Consider the following 26358-nt stretch of genomic DNA (forward strand, 5'->3'; position numbering starts at 1 on the left):
TTTGTATTCCTTGGGTAAATACCCAGTAGTGCGATTACTGGATCCTAGATATAGTTCTATCTATCTATCTATCTATCTATTTATTTAATTTAATGAGGAACCTCCATACTGTTTTCCAAAGTGGACCCACCAGTTTGCATTGCCACCAACAGTGCAAGAAAGTTCCCTTTTTTACAACATCCTTGCCAACACTTATTGTTTCTTGTGTTTAGGCTTTCAGCTATTATGAGAGGTGTGAGATGATATCTCATTGTAGTTTTGATTTGCATTTCCTGATGATGAATGAGTGATGTTAGCTCCTCATGTGTCTATTGGCCATCTGGATGTCTTCTTTGGAGAAATATCTGTTTAAGTCTTCTGCTCATATTTAATTGGATTTGGTTTTTTAGTGTCAGTTGTATAAGTTCTTTATATATATTGGATACTAACCCATTATCGGATGTCACTGGCAAATATCCCCTACCATTCAGCAGTTTGCCTTTTAGTTTTGTTGGTTGTATCCTTTGTTATGCAAAAACTTTTTACTCTGATGAAATCCCAATAGTTTATTTTTATAGTTTTGTTTTCCTTGCCTCAAGACACATATCTAGTAAGATGTTGTTATGGCCAATGTCAGAAAAATTACTGCCTTTGTTCTCCTCTAGGACTTTCATGGTTTGAGGTCTCACATTTAGGTCTTTAAACAATTTTGAATTTATTTTTGTATATGGCATAAGAAAGTGATCTAGTTTCATTCTTTTGCATGTAGTTGTCAAGTTTTCCCAACACCATTTGTTGAAAAGACTATCTTTTTCCCATTTCGTATTTTTTCCCCCTTTGTCAAAGATGAATGGACCATATAATTGAAGCATTGTTTCTGGACTTTCTACCCTATTCCATTGATCTCTTTTTGTGCCAGTGCCATACTGTTTGATTACTACAGCTCTGGAATATAACTTGAAATCTGGAATTATGATACTTTCAGCTTTTTTGTTTGTTTGTTTTCTCTCAAGATTGCTGTGGCTACTTGGGATTTCTTTGTGGTTCCACACAAATTTTACCATTCTTTGTTCTAGTTCTGTGAAAATGCTGTTGGTATTTTGATAGGGATTGCATTATATCTGTAGGTTGCTTTGGCTAATATGGATATTTAATAATATTTATTCTCCCAATCCATGAACATGAAATATCTATCCATTTGTTTCTATCATCTTCACTTTCTTTCAGCAATATTTTATAATTTTCAGAGTACAGGTCTTTTACCTCCTTGGTTAAGTTTACTCTTAAATATCTTATTATTTTTGGTGCAATTATAAATGGGATTGTCTAAATATTTCTTTCTGCTCCTTCATTAGTGTACAGATTAGTACAATGGATTTCTGTACATTGATTTTGTATCCTGGGAATATACTGAATTCATTTATTAGTTCTAGTAGTTTTATGATGGAGTCTTTAGGGTTTTCTATATATAGTATCATGTTATCTGCAAATAATGAAAGTTTTACTTCTTCCTTACCAATTTGGATGCTTTTTATTTCTTTTTGTTGCCTGAGTGCTATGGCTAGGCCTTCCAGTACTAAGTTGAATAAAACTGGTGAGAGTGGACATCCTGTCTTGTTCCTGATCTTAGGGGAAAAGTTCTGTTTTTCACCATTGAGTATGATGTTCACTGTGGGTTTTTTATATAAAGTCTGCATTATGTTGAGGTATGTTCTCTCTAAACCTACTTTGTTGAAGGTTTTTATCAGGAATGGATATTGTACTTTGCTAAATCCTTTTTCTAAGTCTATTGAGATGATCATATGGTTGTTATCCTTTCTCTTACTGATGTATCACACTGATTGATCAGTGGTGAGTGAACCACCCTTGCATCCTAGGAATGAACTCTCTGTGTCTCTTTCTATGTGTTAGGAAAATCAGCTATGTCTCCTGTTCTCGAAAGAAGTAGCTTTTATGAAGAGGTCCTGTAGTGCCACTTAAGGTGTGTCTCCTATATATGTTATGCGTGTCCTGCTGTTGTGGCTGAGCTTTTCCTTCAGTTGTCTGCAGTGGCTCTTTGCCTATTGTGGGTACTTGCTTGGTTCCTGTGGTGTTAATGGGCCAGTCTCATGCTGCCTAGGGCTTGAGTTGAGTCAGACTAGGTGTTTGCCAGAGATGCAGTAGCACCAAACTACAGCTGCTTTCCCTGTACTGTCCCCTGAGCTTTCGTTGGTGGGCAGGGCCTGCAGCCAGACTGGTTGTCTGCCCCCAGCCAACTGCTGGGCCCACCGTTTGACTTGTGTGTGTGGTTATCTTTCCCTCTGTCCAGGGTAAGAGTCATTCTGGACTGGCACTGACCCTTGTCAAGGTACTTGCACACTGCCAGGCCTATGGCACTGCCCTCGATGGGCTCTGGCCAAGAGCATATTGGAGGGGAGGAGCTGTAATGGCAAGGGGCAGGGGAGCCTGGTATCTGGTGGTATTAGCAAAGTTTGTGCAGCACCAGTCCTCTGTAGGGGGTTCCTGCTATACTGGGACTGAAAGTGAGCCTGTCTAGAGGGCGTGGATCTGCTGCAGCACAGCGGGGAGTGGGGTAGCAATGTTAGCAAGTTAGGCAGTAAGTGTCAACATGGTGCTGGCTATACTGAAGGTGGCCATGAGTTTATGCTGGGGGCAGAGGATGGAAATGGTGCCTGCCAGCTCCTTTGTTCCTGGAGAAATCTTCCAAGGATCTCAATCCCTCCAAGATGCGCTCTGAGATGAGTAAACTACTCTCCTTTTCATTTGCCTCAGGTGTTTTTCACACTGTTGCTTCTATGCTATATTTCCATGAGGCTGTTGTGCCAGGGATACTGTTCAACATCCTACAATTCATAAGACAGCCCCCACAACAAAAAATTATCTGGTACAAACTGGGGACAGTGCCACAACTATGAAACCCAGCTCTAGCTTAAGTTGATATAAAATCATGGAACTCTACCCTGACACCTTGCCTCCTATAGGAGACTCCCACTTTCTGTTATTAAAAACCTATGAAAAAAGCCTTCTTCATGAAAGGACAGACCACACAAAAAAGTAACATTTACTGTGTACATCTTACATGCTAGGTGATGTCCTAAACCCTTTACACATGTTAGCTCACTTAAACTTCCCAATCATCCTGGGACAAGGTCCAGTTACAAACCCCACTGGAGACACTGAGGCCTGAGAGGGCCCATCCAACCTCATTACACCTTCCAGGGTGGGTCATCCAGAACCTGTGTTCTGAAGCCCCAGCCGTGCCAGTGGTCTGATGTGCATACCAAACTTGCCACAGTGACAGCTGTCACAGTATGCATTACCTGAGGGGTTCCCAGTCTTTCAATCAGAGGGACAAGATGCAGTGGGGCGTACTTTGATTCTAGTCTTTTCATTTTGGCATCAAGTCTCTCTCCCTCTGCAGTAGAAAAAAATATTTTAATTTTTTTTTAACTTTCTGTTCCTTTGCATGGAAAATGATTGCTGAAGTTTAATTTTGTCAAAGAAACACATGAAGATTTCTTAAAATTATACACACAGATTCTCTGAACATTGTTTTAGAAAACTGGTTCATTTGATATTTTAACTCAAAATGACAGAACTGATTTTCTGTTCAATATTCATTTTTTTAAACACTAAAAATTATAAATGTAATCAAAATCAAAGAATAGTACAAAAACTCTCTGTACCCATTTGTTATAATGAGGATCAACTCGTGCCACTCTTGTTTCATAGATACTCAACGTCCCCTGCTATTCTGAAGCACATTCAAGATATACCGTTTTAGTCTTAAATATTTCAATTATTCAATATTAATTTAACTATGTTACATTTCCAGTTACCTTCAGTTATGACTGAACAGGGACCAAACTCAAACAAAACTAGCACTGAGTTCTCTGGTCACAAAGACCACGTGTCACCACTCAACACTGCATAGGCAATCTGGACTCCCTGGTCAGAGGCACAGAAACTCACCTTTCACATGGACTCTTGGCAAGATGTTCTGAAATGGGGCTGCATGCAATAGGTCACACACTTCTTCTAAAGACTACAGCAAAGGAACAGAAGGTTGCATTAGGAAGTTTACCTCACCGCAAAGACAGACAGAAGTCTGGTGCTGAAAACAAGATCTATATCTTTGTCATTTTAGTGTAAAATAAATAGTCTAAGCAGCACTGTGCAGAACTCTCTGGAATGATGGAAATGTATTGTTTGTGCTATACACTTAGTTACTAGCCACATGTGGCTAGTACACCTGAATAACTGAATTTCAAATTTTATTTACTTTTGCTACCTGCCTCTTAAGTTTGTAATTGAGTTATAAGACTTTATAACAAGACACCACTGCATAGACAGGAGGAAGGTGCTTCCTCTGTGAGCAGCACTAGAGGCAGAAAGAAAGGCAGCATCATTCTTGCACCCAAACCAAGTTCTGAGTAGTCATCTTGAACCTGCTTTTGGAACACAACTCTTTTAAAGAGGTAATAAAAAGAAGACCCATTCTCCAGAATATTGCAGTGTAGAGGTAGAGTTTACTTCTAATATCACAAGAGTTGCAGAACTAAAAACCCACCATGAATCTAAAGGTGGTCAAGAATAGGGCTTATTGGGGCGCCTGGGTGGCTCAGTCGGTTAAGCGTCCGACTTCGGCTCAGGTCATGATCTCGCGGTCCGTGAGTTCAAGCCCCGCGTCGGGCTCTGGGCTGATGGCTCAGAGCCTGGAGCCTGTTTCCGATTCTGTGTCTCCCTCTCTCTCTGCCCCTCCCCCGTTCATGCTCTGTCTCTCTCTGTCTCAAAAATAAATAAACGTTAAAAAAAAAAATTAAAAAAAAAAAGAACAGGGCTTATTTCCAGAGTCTGAAGGCTCTTAAACCACAAAAAAGGGTCCCTAAGATTGGTGTGTTCACCATGGGGCAGGCAGAAGAGGTGAGTAAGCTCCCTCTCAATCTACATCAGGCTCTCCACAGAACCTTCTACTGTATACCCATCTTAAAATCTTATAATTCTATAATAATTAAAAAAAAATATTAAACAAAAGAACTATTAACAGAAGGTCAAGACATATACCAACTGATGCTATTTTCCCTTCCAAGGATCTCCCCAGATGATGGCAAAGGTAAGACCAAGAAAAGGAAGATAAGACTTTCTGTACTTATAAGTGAGTGTCCTATGGTCACCTAACATAAATCTAGTGCAGCAGCCAGTTAGCTGTGACCTGTTCAACCAGGAGACTGACCCCTCCACACTCTGCCTTCTATTCCTGAGGCCAGCACCAAAGCATGAGCTCTTCATGCAGAATATATGTAGTAGAAGCCACCTCTGGGCCAGTGTACCCAGGACCTGTTCGCTTGGGCCTTCTAGTCTAGGCGAAGAAGGTGTGGAGGAGAGAAGAACAAGATAAAAAAAAAAGGGACATGATCAGATGATGATTGCATGGTACGCAAACACATAATGAAGTGTGATGTCAATGGAATAATGTGCAGCTCAAAAAAGATAAGAAATGTAGAGTGATCTCCAGGATATATTTACTGTCGAGTGAAAACAATAATGAGGAGATGAATGAATGGTCAGAGTGTAAGGGGGTCAGTTGGAAGCTGATTGACTGCAAGAAAAGTACTCAGGGAAATGGATGGAGGATGGGAAACTTTGACAAGGGACCATAGCTACCAGGTAGGATGCTGGAGGCAGAGCCACACACAAGGAGAGCTGTGCAGGCAGTAAAGTAGCCTACAGGCCAGCAATACCATTCAAGACAGGTGGTTCATCCAGCTGTGCTGCTTCCAGGTGTTATTGCCAATGAGCTCAAATTTTTGCCCCCAAACCGAAGCAAACAAACAAATAAACAAACAAACAAACAAACAAAAAAGTAAGAACAGCTATAAAAACAATAAAAACTAAAGACTATAAATATAAAAACTATTGTTAAAAACTATAAAAACTACCATTAAAAACAAATAAGCAATGAAAACTATTCTAAAATCAAAACTATTCTAAAATAAAAAGTTTAATGGAGGCACAGCTAAGATGGCAGAGTAGCAGGGGTCCCTAGGCTTGTCTCGTACTTCGAACATAGCTAGATAAATATCAAATCATTCTGAATACCCAAGACATCGATCTAAGGACTGAAAGAACAAACTGCACAACTAGAGGGAGAGAAGAGTCCACCTCAAGGGAGGTAGGAGGTGCAGAGACATGGTTTGGGGAAGAAACAGATCATGGGTGCTGCAGAGAGGAGGGAGCCCTGGTTGTTGAGAGGCAAGAGAGAGGCATACACAAGGTATACACAGGCCCTGAGGCAGACACAAGGAAAACACTTCCTCAAAGCCACTGACTAGGAAAAAAAGAGAGGCTGATTTCCTTTTTTTAAAATTTTTTTTTAACGTTTTATTTTTGAGACAGAGAGAGACAGAGCATGAACGGGGGAGGGTCAGAGAGAGAGAGAGGGAGACACAGAATCTGAAACAGGCTCCAGGTTCTAAGCTGTCAGCACAGAGCCCGACGCGGGGCTTGAACTCACGAACCGCGAGATCATGACCTGAGCTGAAGTCAGACACTTAACCGACTGAGCCACCCAGGCGCCCCGAGAGGCTGATTTTCTTGAGTTTCTGCAACCAGTGGGGCTCAAAGACTGGAGTGTTGGTCCATTGTGTGGCTAGTATAAAGCTCTGAGGGTACTGCAGTGCTCCTGTAGAGAAGACAGGAGGCAGAAGGCATGATCTGAGGATCCCGTGGACCGAGCTGGGAGAGACCGTTCCTCCTTCTTGGAGCGCATCTGAGAGAGGTGGCATTGCCTCTCTAGGGACAAAGGAGTGGAGGGCATCATTTCCCTCCCCCACACCTCAGCATAGGCCCAGGGATACCTGCTGAGGGTGGCTAACCTGTACACTGGCTCTTTATTGTACTTTACTTAAAACCCCATCCTCCTGCACTTTGTACAACTATCCTTCTGGAACAAACCTGCATCAGTCCCGGTGTGGCAAGACCCTCCTCAAGGGGATGAGTGCAGATCTCCGCCATGCTAGGTCCCTAAAGTCTGGAGTTTTAAAACTCAGTTGGCCTGGCTGGGATAGAGCTCAAAGTGTACTGCACTGCTCCAAGCAGGCAAGCAACTTGGACCCAGACAGTGTGAAAGCAGCGTTCTGAAGGATGCTTGGGACACACAAGGAGAAACTGCTCCCTCCTCTGGGAGGGCTTCTTGAACAGAAGCAAGCATGAACTCCCCTCTCTGGACAAAGGAGCTGGCTGGAGCCATTTCCTCCCCTGGCCCTCAGCATAAACTAACTTCAGTAGATACCACAGCGTCAATACTGGCTGCCTAAACTGCTTACACCAAGCTCCACCCTCCTGTGCTATGCTGGTAGTGCTTTTCTTGGGCAAGTATGCCTAAGGACCAGCGCCGCTGGCCTATTCTCCAGAAGAACAGCACAAATTCCCACACACACTATGTCTAAGGACCATGGAGTTCTACAAAGCTTTAGCTCTAGTGGAAATAGAATCCAGTCTCTTTTAACAAGCAGACAAGAGCACACCTAGTTAAAAGTTGCTATATTCTGGCAATGGTCCAGACTTTCCCCAGGCAAGGAGAAACTGCAGAGGACTGACCTGAAGGAAAGAGCAGCCGTAACACAGCAGCACAGTGCATACAATATGCACCAGAGACACTTCTTGAAACACTAGGCCCTGGACATTATATGACCTCTTCTTCATAAAGCCATTAACTCTCAGGAGCAGGAAACATAACGGCTTTCCTAACACACAGAAGAAGACAGAGAACTAGAAAAAATGCAAGACAGAGGAATTCATCCCAAAAGAAAGAACAAGAAAAGGTCACAGCCAGGGATCTAATCGAAACAGATATAAGTAATATGCCTGATCCAGAACTTAAAGCAATAATCATAACTAACTGAGCTTGAGAAAAGCATCAAATACACCAGGGAGTCCCTTACCACAGAGATAAAAAAGAGCTAAAAACTAATCAGACCAAAATGAAAAAATGCAGTAACTAATTATCAAAACTGCCTGGATGTAATGACAAGGATGGAAGAAGCAGAGGAATGAATAGGTAACATAAAAAAATAAAATTATGGGAAATAATGAAGAACAAAAGAGGGAAAGAAGTATCATGGATCACATAGAGAATTCAGTGACTCCATAAAATGTAATAACATTGATATCATAGGAGTCTCAGAGGAAAAGGGAGAGAAGGGGGCAGAAGGTTCATTTGAGGAAATTATAGCCAAAAACCTCCCTAATCTGACAAATGAAACAGACCTCCAAATCCAGGAGGCACAAAGAATTCCCATCAAAATCAACAAAAGCAGGCCAGCACCAAGACATATTGTAGTTAAATTTGCAAACAATAGAGACAAAGACAGATCCTAAAAGAAGCAAGACAAAAGAAGTCCTTAATTTACAAGGGAAGACAAATAAGGTTAGCAACAAATCTGTCCACAGAAACTTGGCAGACAAGAAAAAGGCATGATATATTCAATGTGCTGAATGGGAAAAATCTGCAGCCAAGAATACTCTATCTAGCCAGCAAGGCTATCATTCAGAATAGGAGAGATAAAGAGTTTCTCAGACAAACAAAAACTAAAGGAGTTTGTAACCACTAAACGCCCCCTGTAAGAAATATTAAAGGGGATTCTTCAAGTGGAATGAAGGAAGAAAAGTGACAAAGACTAAAAACGAACACAGACAAAAGAAATTAATAAAATGGCACTAACTTCATATCTATCAATAATTATCCTGAAAGTAAACAGACTAAATGCTCCAATCAAAAGACAAAGGATGTCAGAACTGATTAAAAAAACAACAAAAAAACCCCGACCCATCTGTACAACTGCCTTTCATAGCTCATTGTAGATCTAAAGACATCTGCAGATTGAAAGTAAGGAGATGGAGAGACACTTACCATGCAAATGGATGTCAAAAGAAAGCCAGAGTAGCCATACTTCTATCAGACAAACTAGATTTAAAAAAAGATTTTTTTAAAGTTTATTTTTGAGACAGACAGAGCAAGCAGGGGAGGGGCAGAGAGAGAAGGAGAGAGAGAATCCCAAGCAGGCTCTGCACTGTCAGCATGGAGCCTGATGCGGGGCTCGAACCCACAAAATGCGAGATCATGACCTGAACCGAAACCAAGAGTTGGACGTTTAACCACTGAGCCACACAGGCGCCCCAAGACAAACTAGATTTTAAACGACTGACTGCAAAGAGATGAATAAGGGCACTACATCATAATAAAGGGGTCTATCCAACAAAAAGTACTAACAATTGTAAATATTTATGGCCCCAACTTGAGAGAAGCTAAATATATAAAACAATTAATAACAAACATAAAGAAACACACTAACAGTAATACAAGAATAGTAGGGGACTTCAACACCCCACTTATAACAATGGACAAATCATCTAAGCAGAAAATCAACAAGGAAACAACGGCTTTGATGACATACTGAACCAAATGAACTTAACAAACATATTGAGAACATTCCATCCTAAAGCAGTAGAAAACACATTCTATTCAAGTGCAATGGGACATTCTCTAGAATAGATCACATACTGAGTCACAAGTCAGGTCTCAACAAGTACCAAGAGTGAGATCATACCATGCCTATTTTCAAACCACAGTACTTTGAAATTTGAAGTCAACCACATGAAAAAATTTGGAAAGACCACATACATGGGGGCTAAAGAACATCCTACTAAGAATGAATGGGTCAACCAGGAAATAAAAAAATAATAAATGAGGGGCATCTAGGTAGCTCAGTCAGTTAAGCACTGACTCTTGATTTCAGCTCAGGTCATAATCTCATGGCTCGTGAAATCAAGCCCGACAGTGGGCTCTGCGCTGATGGCGTAGAGCCTGCTTGGGACTCTCTTTCTCTCTCTCCCTCTGTCCCTCCCCAACTCATGCACTCTTTCTCTCTCTCTCTCTCTCTGAAAATAAATTAAAAAACATTAAAAAAATATTTAAAAAAAAAATGAAAATTAAACAAATACCTGGAAACAAATGAAAATTAAAACACAATGGTTCAAAACCTTTGTGATGCAGGAAAAGCAGTCCTGAGTGAGTTATATAGCGATAGAGGTTTACCTCAAGAAGCCAGAAAAATCTCAAATAGACAACCTAACCTTATACATAAAGGAGCTAGGAAAAAAAAAAAAAAAAATGAAGCCTGGGGTGCCTGGGTTGGTTAAGCAGTTGGTTAAGCAGCTGACTGCAGCTCAGGTCATGATCTCGCAGTCCATGAGTTCAAGCCCCGCATCAGGCTCTGTGCTGACAGCTCAGAGCCTGGACCCTACTTTGGATTCTGTGTCTCCCTCTCTCTCTGCTCCTCCCCTGCTTGTGCTCTATCTCTCTCTGTCTCTCAAAAATAAATAAATGTTAAAAAAAAAAAAAAGAAGCCTAAAGCCAGCAGAAGGAAAATAATAAAGATTAGAGCAGAAATCAATGATATAGAAACTAAAAAACCCCCAACAGAATAGATGAATGAAACCAGGAGCTGCTTCTTTTAAAAAATTAATAAAATTGGTAACCCCCTAGCCAGACTTACCAAAGAGAAAAGAAAAAGGACCCAAGTAAATGAAATCACTAATGAGAGAGGAGAAATCACAACGAACACCATATGTATACAAAAAATTATGGGAGTATTATGAAAAATCATATGCCCCCAAATTGGGCAATCTTGAAGAAATAGATAAATTCCTAGAAACTACAACAACTAAAACAGGAAGAAGTAGAAAACTTGAGCAAAGAATATCCAGCAAAGAAATTGAATCAGTAAGCAAAAATCTCCCAACAAACAAAAGCCCAGGGCCAGATGGCTTCCCAGGGGAATTCTACCAAATACTTAAAGAAGAGCTAACCTTTTCTTCTCAAACTATCCAAAAAAATAGAAACGGAAGGAAAACTTCCAAACTCATTCTATGACTCCAGCATTACCCTAATTCCAAAACAAGACAAAGACTCCACTTAAAAAGAGAACTACAGACCAATATCCCTGATGAACATCGATGCAAAAATTCTCAATAAAATACTAGCAAATCGAATCCAACAGTACATTAAAAGTATCATTCACTACAATCAAGTGGGATTTATTCCAGGGTTGAAAGGGGAGCTCAATATTCTCAGGTCAATTGATGTGATCCACCACGTTAATAAAAGAAAGGATGGGAAACATATGATCCTCTCAATAGATGCAGAAAAAGCATTTGACAAAGTACTGCATCCATTCTTGCTGAAAACCCTCAAAAAAGTAGGTTTAGAGGGAACTTAACATAATAGAGACCGGCCATCTATGAAAAAAATCACAGCTAATGTTATCCTTAATGGGGAATAACTGAGAGCTTTTTCCTCTACGGTCAGGAACGAGATAGGGATGTCAACACTCAAGACAGTTACTTAACATAATACTGGAAGTCCTAGCCACAGGAACCAGATAACACAAAGAAATCAAAGGAATCCAAATTGGCAAGGAAGAAGTCAAACTTTCACTATTTGCAGACAACATGATACTCTATGTAGAAAACCCAAAAGACTCTACCAAAAATTTGCTAGAACTGATATATGAATTAAGTAAAGTTGCAGGATACAATATCAATGTACAGAAATCTACTGCATTTCTCTACACCAATAATGAGGCAGTAGAGAGAGGAATCAAGGAATCGATCCCATTTATAATTGCTCCAAAAGGAATTACCTTTTGTGAGTCATGATCTCACAGTTGATGAGTTCGAGCCCCAAGTTGGGCTCTGTGCTGACAGCTCAGAGCCTGGAGCCTGCTTTGGATTCTGTGTCTCCCTCTCTCTCTGACCCTCCCTCGCTCAGGCCCTGTCTGTCTCTGTCTCAAAAATAAATAAACATTAAAAAAATTAAAAAAAAATATCTATACTACTCAAAGCAATGTACATGGAATGCAGTCCCTATCAAAATACCACCAGCATGTTTCACAGTGCTAGAACAAGCAATCCTAAAATTTTTATCGAACCACAGAAGATTTTGAATAGCCAATGCAATCCTGGAAAAGAAAACCAAAGCTGGAGGCATCACAATTCCAGATTTTAAGCTATATTACAAAGCTGTAGTCATCAAGACAGTATGGTGCTGGCACAAAACAGACACATAGATTGAAGGAACAAAACGGAAAACCCAGAAACAGATCCACAACTATATGGTCAACTAATCTTCAACAAAGCAGGAAAGAATATCTAATGGAAAAAAACCAGTCTCTTCAACAAATGGTATTGGGAAAACTGGACAGCAACATGGAAAATAATGAAACTGGACCACTTCCTTATAACATATACAAAAAAAAATCCAAAATGGATGAAAGACCCAAATATGAGACAGGAAACCATCAAAATTCTGGAGAACACAGGCAGTAACCTCTCTGACATCAGCCAGAGAAACTTCTAACTAAAGGCAAGGGAAAAATTAACTATGGGGAATTTATCAATATAAAAATCTTTGCACAGCAAAGGAAACAATCAACAAAACTAAAAGGCAACCAACAGAATGGGAGAAGATATTTGCAAATGACATACCTGATAAAGGGTTAGTATCCAAAATATATAAAGAACTTATAAAATTCAACACCCAAAAAACAAATAATCCAGTAAAAAAATGGAAAGACCTGAACACACATTTTTCCAGAGAAGACATCCAGATAGCTAGTAGACACATGAAAAGACGCTCAACATCATTCATCATCTGAGAAATAAAAATCAAAGCTACAATGAGATACCACCTCACACACCTGTCAGAATGGCTAAACTTAACAACACAGGTGGGAATGCAAGCTGGCGCAGCCACACTCTGGAAAACAGTATGGAGGTTCTTCAAAAAACTTAAAAATAGAACTACCCTACGACCAGCAATTGCACTACTAGGCATTTACCCAAGGGATACAGGTGTGCTGTTTCGAAGCGACACATGCACCTCCATGTTTATAGAAGCACTATCAACAATAGCCAAAGTATGGAAAGAGCCCAAATGTTCATCGATGGATGAATGGATAAAGAAGATGTGGTATATACATATATATACAATGGAGTATTAGCAGTCAAAAAGAATGAAATTTTGCCATTTGCAACTACGTGCATGGAGCTAGAGGGTATTATGGTAAGTGAAATTAGTCAGTCAGAGAAAGACAAAAATCATATGACTTCACTCATATGAGGACTTTAAGAGACAAAACAGATGAACATAAGGGAAGGGAAACAAAAATAATATAAAAACAGGGAGGGGGACAAAACAGAAGAGACTCATAAATATGGAGAACAAACTGAGGGTTACTGGAGGGGTTGTGGGAGGAGGGATGGGCTAAATGGGTAAGGGGCACTAAGGAATCTACTCCTAAAATCATTGTTGCACTATATGCTAACTAATTTGGATGTAAATTTTAAAGAATAAAAAATAAAATAAAAAAAAATCCTATTAAAGGAGCAGGAAAAAAAAAAAAGAAAAAAAAAGAATGTATATCCTTTCCCATATATATATATATATATATATATATATATATATATATATATATAAAATCCCCTGTAGCTAACAAGCTTCAAAGTTCTTCAGAGCAATCTAAAAGGCCATTTCTCAGGCTATAGTCTTCAGTAAAACAAAGAATAAAGCATTTGCAAACTTAAAAAAAAAATTAACAACACAGGAAAGAAAAGATGTTGGTGAAGATGCGGAGAAATGGGAACCCTCTTGTACTGTTGGTGGGAATGCAAACTGGTGCAGCCACTCTGGAAAACAGAACGGAGGTTCCTCAAAAAGCTAAAAATAGAACTGATCTATTAGAATTGCCTATGATTTGGCAATTGTACTCATGGGTATTTATCCAAAAGATACAAAAATAGTGATTTGAAGGGATACATGCACCCTGATGTTTATAGTAGCAATACCAACAAGAGCCAAACTATGGAAAGAGCCTAAATGTCCATTGTATACATGTCTGTATATAGAACAAACTGAGGGCTGCTGGAGGGGAGGTGGGCAGGGGGATGGGCTAAATGGGTGATGGGTATTAAGAAAGCACTTAATGATGACTGATGAGCATGAGTGTTGTATTTAAGTGATGAATCAGTAAATTCTACATATGAAACAAAAAAAAGAAAAAGGAAAAGGAAAAGAAAAAGAAAAAGAAAAAGAAAAAGAAAAAGAAAAAGAAAGAAATAAAAAGGAAAAAAGTTTATTAGACACACATGCATAAACTAAAAAACACCAAAACAATACTACCCAGGTTGGGTTTAAGGAGCAGAATTTGAAAATAGAATGAAACAAACAAACTTCAGGAAACTACATGTATCTACCCAATGCATGAATTCAGAATAAAAAAGATCAACATTTTTGGTTACTGAATCAAATCCTGGTGCCAACTGGGACAACTACTGCATGGCCACATATGGACAGGCCCTGGAGGCCCCCACCCAAATACTTGTTGCCTTGGCAGTTGGGTCACAGTTACCCCACTTTTCTAATGTGACAATCTGATTCACCCTTAATATCTCCATTTATAATAGTGAGAACCTACACAAATACCAAAACTTATTTTTTACCACCTTCCTTGGAGAGACCACTAAGAAGAGATCAGTGTCTAGTGTCTTCAAACCTGTCCCTGGGTTTGATGGGACTTGGGCATAATCATCTGAGATAGATTGAGAACAACAGCCATACCTCCTTCCACCATGGGAAATTCTACCCTAGTGGACATACTGCAAAATATAACCTCCTACTTCCAACAGGACAAAAGCCAACACCACAAAATTCCTATCTGGGACTGAACCTGGGAGCAGACGTGCCCAACACAGAACATGTGGCTTCTCACCGCTTCCACAAGGTGCACTGACAAGGGGATCTGGAGAAGGGAGAAGTGAAGGGGTGACAGTAAGCAAAGGGCCTGAGGAAGGGTGGTGACAGGCATTTTTATAGGGAAGGGCTACCACGACCAGAAGAGAGCCATGCATGGTGTTCACTATGCCTCAGGCATGGGTCACAGGATCTGCCATGAAAAACAAAACTGCGGGGCACCTGGGTGTCTCAGTTGGTTAAGGTACCAACTTCGGCTTGGGTCATGATCTCACAGTTTGTGAGTACTAGCTCCACATAGGGCTCTGTGCTGACAGCTCAGAGCCTGGAGCCTGCTTCGGATTCTGTGTCTCCCCCTCTCTCTGTGCCTCCCCTGCTCACCTCTGTGTCTGTCTCTCAATAATAAATAAACATTAAAAAAAATTTAAAAAAAAAGAAAAACAAAACTGCACATGACTAAACTGTAGATGATAGTCTTTTTATTCATTGTTTCAGAAATATTCATATACTCATAAGCCAAAGTTTGCTTTCAAATCAACTGACAACTACTAATTAACATCTTTTCTCAGTGTCCAATACTATGCTTGTCACTCAAAGGAACTAAGCACAAGAGTATACACTTGAGATACAGGCCTAGTCTCAGAAGGGAGAGAACGAAGGGGAGCTGTGTCAACTGGCTGCTAGAGACCCAGCACTCACCAGGCACCTGAGGCCCAGGGGATTCTTCCACTGCTGAGGCACCAATCCCCACTGGATTGTGGTGAGATCTTTAAGAGTGCTGAACAAGTCTCAGAAGGGATTTGCTAGTCTTGAGAGATTTGCAACAGGCATAATTTAGGGATCTAGGCAGCAAAGATCACATGGGTTTCCAATTTCTCTGTTTTAAGTTTCTAATACAGCATCACACTCTCACACTCCAACCAAAAGCCAACAAATGTCCAACTGTTGCCCTAAAAATGGGTATGGACTGTTCCTTTTAGTTGATGAGTTCTGTCCTTCCAGCATCAAACACCAGTGGTTCTGTAATTCTTTTATGTCCGTACAAGGCCTCCTGGACATGTTCTATTTTGTAGGTGAAGAAAAGGTTTTGACCATTTATTGTATTTCCTAAAAGCACAGCTGGATCAGGAGAAAAATCAGCCTTCTAATGGTTCTCTGCCAGTAACTAATGTCAATTCTCTAAGGCAGTCCTCCCTCAGTAAAACTTGGGGCTCCCTGCCATAACTCAATGCCAGTGACTAAAACGCACCTTCAGGTTTAGATACATATGGATGAGAGAGATGGCACTTTATACTGTGTGGCACTATGTGTTCAGGAAAAGTCACACATGAAGGGAATCTTCCTATATTAAATATTTAAACTTCATGATAGATTATGATTTAAAATAATTCTTTTTAGCTTATCTGCTTGTCAAAAATTCACAAAATATTGTAGTATAAGATTCAGTTCTCCCTAGTATGTTCCTGGAGCGAGGCTGCCCTGGACATCAGCTGCTTGCTCCCTCTACAGGCAGCCTACCTGCTCTTTGCAGAATTGCCCAGCCCACCAAGTGACTCTGGTGGGTCCTCCACCTCATGCTGTCACTCCTGCTGTGGAAGAGGATAGCACATGAGGGGCTGCTCACTCAGAGTCCATGCTGACTTGCAGATGGCCTGGGGTTCCCCCTCTGTGTCACACACATGGAAAGGGTCTACCCAGGAATACAGTAACAGAGGGTAAAGTCAAAAGATGCAGGTCCTAATGGGAGGCCATCAGCTCCTGGAGGTATCCATATCCAACCCTGGACTCTCTGACAATGTATTTTCTTTTTTTTTTAAATTTAGGTGTAAAGTGGCCAATCCAGTGGCTCAGCCCTTAGAGTATGGTAGTCTGGCTGCCATGGCCTGAAATGTATATAGGCACCCTGGTCCCGGTCACTGTAAAGCATGACCCTGCCTCTGTCAAGCTCCCAAGGTCCTGAAGACAAGAGACTCCTTTAAGAAACAACACATCAAAAAATCTCCCCAAATAGGTATAGAGATGCAACACAATTAATACTGAAATGTCATGCTTTTTCAGTACATTTGGTAAACTGATACTTTAAGCCAAGCAAAAATGTATGAAGAGGCAACATACCCTTGAAGAAGAATATGGTAAGGAAATATGTCCTGTCAGGTAGCAAGACTTAAGTGAGAGCTATCAGGAATAAGACAATGTGTTGTTATGCCATGGACATAAACATGACCAACGCATGAAGGCCTGCAGAAAGGACATTGCAAAAGCCTGGACACTGACCAGTGCATCCACAGAAATATGGCAGATGACAATGACATTGCAGATCATAAAGGAAAGGAGGGGTTCTTCAGCCACTGGAGGAGAGACAACTGATTAGCTCCACAGAGAAAAAAGAAACTTCATCCACTCATATCACTCACAAAAACCAATTCCAGGATTATAAACTTAAATCTAGAAAACAAAACTTAAAATCTTCAGTTGAAAATATAAGGGAGTATTTTATGACTCCCTAGGTAGGAAAGAACTTTGTCAAAAAGATATGAAAAGGGGGTCGCCTGGGTGTCTCAGTTGGTTGAGCGTCCAACTCTGATCTCTCACAGTTTGTGAATTTGAACCTTGTGTTGGGCTTCACGCTGTCAGTCTGGGATTCTCTTCCCCTCTGTCTACCCCTCCCCCACTTGCACATGTTCTCTCTCAAAATAAATAAACTTAAAAAAAAAAACAAATTAAGAGTATCAGTTTATTAAAAAAAAAAATCACCACTATCAGAGTGAAAAGACACCACAAACAGGGAGAAGTATTTGCAATGCATGTAAAACACAAAGGATATACAAGGAGCTTCTATAAAGCTAGAGAAGAATGGGCAAAAGACACAATGAGGATTTAACAGAATAGGAAAAACAAGCAACAAACGAAGATGCCCACCTTAGTCACAACAGAGAGAAAACCAGAGTAAGGCCACAAGAGTGTGTATGTTACAGTCACTAGGTTTTCCAATTCAGAACGGTCAGTTGTCATGAGGGGACTGAGAGACAGGCTAAATGACGCCACAAGGAGGCAACCAGTGGAGAGAACAGGTGTTCCCCTGTGCAATTTTTCAGTAGTAGTAAGCTTCCAGAATTTGCTCTATTATGCTATCCACCACAATAGTCATGGGACATTAATATAGCTTTTTAAACATAAAGTAATTAAAATTCAACCAAACTTAAAAATCAGTTCTTCAGTCACACTAAGCCACACTTCAAGTGCTCAACAGCCTCAGATATAGAATTTCCCATCATGCAAACAGCTCTCCTGGGCAGTAGTGCTTTATATCCTTACATACATGTCCCATGTTTGTTTAGGTATAGCAAATACTACATATTAAAATATTTCCACAGTGCTCACATAGTAGAACATTCTTAAATGATGAACTACACTGCATTTTTGTTTTTCAGTTGCAGGAAACAAATTCAAATTAAAGTCTAAATAGTCACACACAAAAAAATGGTGCTTTGTAACACTTACTCCCTTTTTACCCCCATTAAATAACCCCAATAAATCAAGCCTCTAAAAAATTCTTTTTTCTGTCACCTATGGGGAATAACTCTACATGGCCTGGGGGTTGGCTAGGCTGAGCACTCACCAGGCTCTGCTCGATGAGCAGGCAGAAGAGGACAGCATTGCCCACCTCCCGCAGATTCTGGAAGCACACGGTCTTCAGCTCCGCATACTCAACAATGTCCTTCAGCTGGTGGTGGAAGAACTCTAGGATGCCTGTAGTAGCAGAGAGTGAGTAAGGGGACTGGGGAGGTTGGAGGCACAGCCTGGGCTCTACGGCTGGGAGCATCTCTGCTGGTCATGAAACATCCTCTGACACTGCCATCGTGCCTGGTATGGAGATGGCCATGTGTCCTGACCCCAACATCCTCCTTGCAACAGTAGCCTGTCCATCACCTGGGCCTTGGGACTCAGCTCCAAAGCCTCTTTCTCTGTCAACCCTGTATCTTCTGAGGAGGCACATTACAAGAATAAAGGAGAAAGACCACATCATCATCTCCAGCAGAGGCAGAAAAGGTCTTTATAAAATTCATTATCCCTTCTCAGGCATAGGTAGAAAGGGATGTACTTAATCTGCTAAAGTACATCTACAAAAGCCCTGCAGCTAATGTCATGAGTCTCATTGGTGGAACCTGCATTCTCTCTCTCTGAGCCCCAGAGCAAGACCACACATTTTCATCACTGTCCTGGAGATCCTGCACATTGTGATACGGCACAAAAAGACACCAGGCATAAACACTGGGAAGAAAGCTAATATTCCCTAATTTGATCTATACATTCAAATGCTGACCCAGTCAAAAGTCCACAAGCTGACTCCAAAATTCACGTGGTTACGCAGAAGACCTAGAATAGCCAAAACAACTCTACAAAGAACAAAGTTGGAGACTTAACAGTTTTCAAATCCCTCATCCCAACTGTCAGGTACCAAATGCCATTTTGCAAGGATCCCTAGGGCAGTTGGACCTGGAAGCTGAGTTCCCTGTCCTTCCCTGGTTGGTGATCTTCAAGGTCCCAGTGCTGTGCAAGAGTCAGGGGTTCAGAGTTCAGAGCCCCATCACCCATCAGTGACTAGGCGGCATTGCCCCTCTTCCCCATATCTTCCTCACCCAAGTGTGATGATTCCAACACACCTGCTCCCAAAAGAAAGGCTGGTTTGTTTGTTCCATTGGAAACAACCAGGCTTTGATTAGGTTCGTGGCCTCCTCCCACCTGGGGAAAGGAGATCCTACCCTTATCAGTAATTTCTGACTTGACATCTTGCACTGAGGTCTGAATGTTTATGCTGTCCCTTCTGTACTGCACTCCTGGGGAGGTGCCCATACTCACCAGGAGAGCCATATTCATGACGGGGCAGGCGGCAGATCTTGGGCATCACCTCCATCAGCGTCTTCACGTACTGCAGGATTGTGCCTTGCAGCTGTAGGAGAAATAGGCTGCATCAGCCACTGGCTGCCACTGTCTCAAAGGTTGTGAGTGGTGCGTGGGGCTTCTAAAAGGGAGTCTGTTAGTAAAACACATGGTAATGACCAGGACTGAGAATCACTTTGGCTGGGAAAGGAAATCCTATCCACAGAAAGAAAACAACCTCCACCAGAGTGACTTTACAGGAATAACTAAATGCATCTTCTAAAACACAATTCTTCTTTCAGGAGACAAGTGGCCTGAGGTATGACAGTGGGAGGGCAAGGAGCTCTAGCTGTATCCATCTGTGGTGAGTGCGGTGGCTCTGAAGAAGTGACATCCTCATGGCGCAGTTTCTGTATTCCTCTGACGGATTTGGTGTAGCTGCAACACTGGACCATGTCACCTCATGTGCCTAACACCTTACAAGTTATGTGTTTTGGGGCAGAGGTTCTAGCTGGGGGTCCCAGCAGTGACTGAGTGGGTCACGGGCTCGTGTCTGTGCCAAAAGACCCAACTTTTATATATTCTAATTGATTTCTGATCCAAACAGGTTGTATATTTTGTCAACCTCTTAGAATTCTGTCAGGTTTTGCTTTGTGTTAATGATCATATCATCTCCTTGATGGACTGCTACTTTAATTATGTGGCCATTAATTCAGCTTTAAGCATGGCAAATACCTGAAAGTCTCTATTTCGCGATAAAAAATTTTAAAGAAATGGGCTTAATCACAGGTAGTTTATTAAAATAATGGAAAAAGATTAAAGATTAAGATTTTATAAAGTTCTTTCTCAGTGAACAGAAACAGCACATAGAAAACTAAATCCATGTTAGTCTACATGTATCATTCTCTCACTTTCTCTTTGCAAAAAGACTTAAATAAAATACTTCTGCATAGAACTTCTGACCTCAATCTGAAGTTACACAGATGAGTGTCTGAATCCTTTATTCACAGTTTAACCCTTAGCACCCAGGACAGGGGCGCACATCATCAGCCTTGCAGGTACAACCAGCTATCGCTGGGCAACAGAAGTCTGAAGAGCAGCGGGACCCTGCCCACACCACTGTCTCACAGCTGAGCCCATCTGCCTCTTGCTCAGCCCTACCCCACAGACAGCTCTGAACTCCTCGTGGCCAACAGACTCTCCTCCATATCCCCCAGTATAAATGTTTCCTGGAAATCTGTGTTTTAAGAAAACTCCTACTTCACAATCAGAAATGGGCCTCTCCATACAACTGTCCCTACCCAGATGCTTGCCAACTAAAACATGGTCTCTCCATAATGCCTTTATGGTTCCCTTGGGCAACAGCAGTGGTCCTTTATAAGAAAGCTATATTTTGGTACGTAACTTCTTAAAAAAAATTTTTTTTTAATGTTTATTTATTTTTGAGAGAGACAGAGAGTAAGCAAGGGAGGGGCAGAAAGAGAGAGGGAGACACAGAATCTGAAGCAGGCTCTATGTTCTGAGCTGTCAGCACAGAGCCCAACGCTGGGCTCCAACCCACAAACTATGAGATCATGACCTGAGCTGAAGTCGGAGGCTTAACCGACTGAGCCACCCAGGCACCCCTTAACTTTTTCTACGAATTAGTTAAAATAACATGGACCTATTCTCTTGAATTAAGAAAGTTGGGGGAGAAATTAAAATAAAAATTTTAAATATAAAAAAAGACACTAAAAAAAAAAAAAAGAAAAAAGGAAGATAGATGGGAGAGAAATCAAACTACATATGGTCAAAAGTGGTGCTAAACACCACAGAGGAAGGACCCCTGGCTTTTCCACCCCAGAAAATTTAAGGTTATGTGTGATACTGTGATTTATAATAAATATATATTTGGTCTTGTATCTATTCCTGACAAAGAGCTCCTAAAACCTTCAAATTATCCTGAGAGCCTTAAAAGCATCTCTTATTACATTATTAAGGTCACTTTTGGAGGCCCACCCACCAATGGGGGCTGGCTGCCAGGAGAACCAACCCCACGGTTGGATTTGGGACTTTTAGTACCACCCCCAGACCTCTGGGGAGGAGAAGGGGCTGGAGGTCAATTTAGTTACCAAAGGCTAGAGATTTAATCAATTGTTACTATATACTGAAACCCCCATAAAACCCCAACAGGGTAGGGTCTGGGGAGCTTACAGATTTGGGAACCAGAACAGGTCCACAGGCCACTATGAGGGGCTCCAAAGTCCACAAGGAGAGGAGCTCCTGTCTTCAGGGCCTCTCCCTATGTTATCTTTTCATTGGCTGTGGATTTGTATCCTTTGTAATTAACTGGTAATCTAGAGAGTAAACCAGCTTCCTGAGTTTTGTGAGCTGCTCTAGCAAATTAATTGAACTCAAGGAGGGGGCTATAGAAACCTCTGATTTACAGCCAGTGGGTCAGAGGCACAGGTGACAAATTAGACTTGAAATCTAGTGGGGGTGAGGGTAGGGCAGTCTTGTGGGTCAGAGCCCTTAATCTATAGGAACTCATGCTATTTCAAGGTAGACAGTGCTAGAATTGAGCTGAATTATAGGACACCCAGTTGGTATCCGAGAATTGCTCAGTGGAGTGGAAAACCCCCCTCCCCACATTAGAATTGGGTGCAGGGGCACCTGGGTGGCTCAGTCAGTTGAGCATCTGACCATGGCTCAGTTCAGGATCTCTCGTTTTTTGAATTCGAGCTCCACATCAGGCTTGCTGCTATCAGCCTGTCAGTGCAAAACCTATTTCAAATCCTCTGTCCCCCTCTCTCTGTCCCTCTGCTACTTGCACTGTCCCCAAAATAAATGGAAAAAAAAAAAAAAAAAAAGAATTGGGTGCAGAACACTGCACTGTGAAAAGGAAGCAGACTGAGGAAAACATACCAGGCTCTTCACGACCTTCAGCAGCTCCTCCATGACCACTGCAATGCCCTGGTAGCCAAGCAGCCGGCAGATGACCTCAAAGTGCGGAGGCCCCACAAAGTTTCGGTAGCTGCCATAAATGCTAGAGTAGGCCAAGTTCAAAGCCTGAGGGACAAAGAATATAAGGGCTTAATGAAATCTCCAGAATTTTCAATGTGGTCACTATGAAGCCAAGATGAAAAAACTGCTGCACCAAAGATGCATTCAATACACCATGCCCTTAAGATGGAGAATTCCAGAGAATTTATTAGACTGCCCTTACTGGTATTTATATCTTCAACATAAAAACATGACAAGCAAGCTTGCTAAAACAGAAAAAAGAAAACAAAGCCATTTGGTTTCAAAGATTTATCAAAGTGCCAGTTTAAGGTCCTGGAATGAGAAACAAATACATCCTCATTGCTGTCTCCTTGGAGCTGTTCCCAGTCTCCTGGTGGAGACATCTGGGGCAAACACTGATCTCAGGGACACATGGGGAGCTGGGACAGCAGCCCTTGCAGGGAGAATGGGTGAGAAAGGAAATCAGGGTGGTTTCTTATAGGAGGAGACCTCCAAGCTTGTCTAAGAACACAGATTGAACACTCAGCCGGGAGACCCCTAATAAACATTCAGTGCTGTGTATTTCCCTCTCAGCACTTTTCAGGTGCATCCCACAAATTTTGATATATTTGCATTTCATTTAGTTTGGTTGTCTTTTTAAAACAACTCTTTTAAAATTTTCTTGAGGTTTGTTTGATGGCCCAGAATATGGTCTATCTGGGGGGAAGCCCCAGGGGCACTTGAAAAGCACGTATGTTCTGCCCTTGTTGGGTAGAGTGTTCTACACATGTCAATAATTTACTGGTGCTTGATGGTGTTTACTTCTTTGTTGTTGCTGATTTTCTGTCTACTGATGACTAAGAGAGAGAAATGTTGAATTCCCCAACTATAATTGTGGAGTTGTTCATTTCTTCTTTCACTCATGTTAGTATAGTATTTGCCTCAAGTATTTTGAAGTTCTATTGTTTGGTACACAAACATTTAGGACTGCCTTATTTTCTTGGTGGTTTGACCCTATTATGTAATGTTCCTCTTGGTCCCAGATTAATATTCTCTCTTTTGAACTCTATTTTATCTTATATTAATAGAATCACTCCTTTCTTCTGATTAATGTTTGCATGGTATATCTTAATCCATCTTTTTACTTTCAACCTACCTATATCATTAATTTGAAGTGCATGTCTTGCTTAATCAACTTTTTAACTCCACTTTGCCTATCTCTCAGTATTTTAATTGTATTTAGATGTCTCACTTACATTTGGGACATTTACACATAATGTAATTATTGATATCTAAGTAGGGTCTGTTTCATTCTTCCTGACTTCCTCTGGGTCACTTAAACATTTTTTAGAATTCCACTGCAATTGACCTATAGTAGTTTCAAGAGTATCTCTTCACAAACTTCACGGATGTTTTAGTGGTTGTTTTAGGTCTTATACATTGTATAAGTTAATCATAATCCACTGTTACCAACATTTTACCACTTTGATTGAAGTGTACCAATCTCACTTCCATTTAGGTTCCCTGTATCCTCCTCCTGCCCCCTTAATCATTGTCTTAAATCTTTCCTCTACATACACTGAAAACCACATCAGAAAAGTGAGGATTCTGAAGAACAAGCACAGCAGGCCTGCTTGCAATTCCTGGGAATTCATCCTTTGGATTGTTACCAACTAATAAGGGTTTTGTTTTGTTTTGTTTTAAATATACATCCAAGTTAGTTAGCATATAGTGCAATAATGATTTCAGAGTAGAATCCAGTGATTCATCCCCTACATATAATACCCAGTGCTCATCCCAAGTATCCTTGTTAATGCCCCTTGCCTGTTTAGCCCTTCCCCACACCCATAACTCCTACAGCAACCCTCAGTTTGTTCTCTATATTTAAGAGTCTCTTATGTTTTGTCCCCCTCCCTGTTTTTATATTATTTTTGCTTCCCTTCCCTTATGTTCATCTGTTTTGTATCTTAAATTCCACATATGAGTGAAGTCCTATGATATCTGCCTTTCTCTGACTAATTTCGCTTAGCACAATACCCTGTAGTTCCATCCACGTTGTTGTAAATGGTAGGATTTCATTCTTTTTGATTGCCACATAATACTCCAGTGTGTGTCTGTGTGTGTGTGTGTGTGTACATTTATCCATTCATCTATCGATGGATATTTGGGCTCTTTCCATACTTTGGCTATTGTTGACAGTGCTGCTATAAACATTGGGGTGCCTGTGCACAATAAGGTTGTTTTCTACCACTAGGGCACTTAACCATGCTATATAAACTTGTTTAGGTTATATGTACAAACAGTGATTTATGATGGGCTCTTTTCCTTCTGGGGGTTCTGGGGTTTCAGTAACTATGAACAGTCAACATAGGTGGCATATTCCTATGTACCTAGCCCTAGTGAAAGCCTTGGACCTGAGGATTTGAGTGGACCTCTCTTCGCTGGGCAGAAAAACTACACATCCCAAGCAACCCCCATGAAGGACAACTTTGGTAGCCTGTGCCCAGTTCAGTCACACCTGGTACATCTTTTTCCCTTACCAATCCTGTTTTGCATCCGTTTGCTATAATGAACTATAGCTGTTAGTACAAGTGAGTCTGTGAGTTCTTCCGGAGAATCAAAATGTGTGGGTGGTCCTAGGACCCCAAAACAGAAAGTATGAAAACTGAAAACAATTTTCAAATAAAACACTGACCAGGTTGGAAGCACTGCCAAGCGCCTGTCCTGTGCCCACACTTACAACCCCAATCACACTTGAAAGGGGCATATTTTGATCATCAGACCAGATATATCCTCTTCCTAACTCCTCCTCAAATTTGCATTTAAGTGCTGGGATTCCATGTTAGGTTTTTGCTTGATAAGTTCTACTGTTTCAAAAGAAAAACATGCAAATTGTTAGTGAAATCTAAAGGTTTCAGGAGCTAGGAAAGATGGTGGAGGAGGAGGACCCTGAGCTTACCCCATCCCATGTTTTCAATGAGATATGATCCACTTCCAAGTCAGTAAGATGGAGAGCTAACCAAAGACTGTGGGAACAAACTCCACATTGAAATACAGAGAAGAAGCTACATCTGAAATGTTACAATGGTCAGAAAAGCAGAAGGAGGCTGCCCACAGAAAAGAGGGAACTGAGTGTGTAAAATGGACAGAGAAAAAAACTTCTGCACCAGGGAGCTCACATAAGAGGACTAATATTCATAAATTTTGGCTTTAAAAACCAGAGAGCTCCATCAAAAATCAACAAAAGTAGGCCAACAGCAAAATGTAGCGTAATTAAATTTGTGAAATATAATGCTAAAGAAAAAAATCTTAAAAGCAGCAAGACAAAGGAAGTCCCTAGCTTACAAGGGAAGACAAATAAGGTTAGCAGCAGATCACTCCACAGAAACTTGGCAGGCCAGAAGGGAGTGGCAGGATATATTAAAGTGCTGAATGGGAAAAATCTGCAGCCAAGAATAGTCTATTCAGCAAGGCTATCATCGGAATAGAAGGAGAGATAGAGTTTCCCAAACAAAAACTAAAAAGAGTTCGAAACCACTAAACAAGCCCTAAAAGAAATATTGGAGACTCTCTGAGTTGGGAAGGAAAGACCAAAAGCGATAAGGACTAGAAAGGAACAGAGAAAATCCCCAGGAACAATGACAAAATGAGTTTAAAAAAAAAAGAAAGGCTGTAAATACATATCCATCATTTACTCTGAGTGTAAA

At 41.0% G+C, this 26358-nt stretch overlaps 1 protein-coding gene across 2 annotated transcripts in view; it reads right to left on the reverse strand.

Moving 5' to 3' along the window:
* The window catches only part of CYFIP1 (cytoplasmic FMR1 interacting protein 1), a 106863-nt gene that overhangs the window by 5027 nt on the left and 75478 nt on the right, over window positions 1-26358 (reverse strand). For both annotated transcript variants that reach the window (XM_007098936.2, XM_042988310.1), the window contains exons 24-28: window positions 22574-22717; window positions 19649-19739; window positions 18408-18538; window positions 3952-4024; window positions 3300-3394 (exon numbers count right to left, since the gene is read on the reverse strand). In XM_007098936.2, coding sequence (XP_007098998.1) covers window positions 3300-3394; window positions 3952-4024; window positions 18408-18538; window positions 19649-19739; window positions 22574-22717 — 534 coding nt within the window. The remainder of the gene's footprint in view (window positions 1-3299; window positions 3395-3951; window positions 4025-18407; window positions 18539-19648; window positions 19740-22573; window positions 22718-26358) is intronic.

This window comes from Panthera tigris, chromosome B3, assembly GCF_018350195.1.
Source record: "Panthera tigris isolate Pti1 chromosome B3, P.tigris_Pti1_mat1.1, whole genome shotgun sequence".
Lineage (NCBI taxonomy): Eukaryota > Metazoa > Chordata > Mammalia > Carnivora > Felidae > Panthera > Panthera tigris.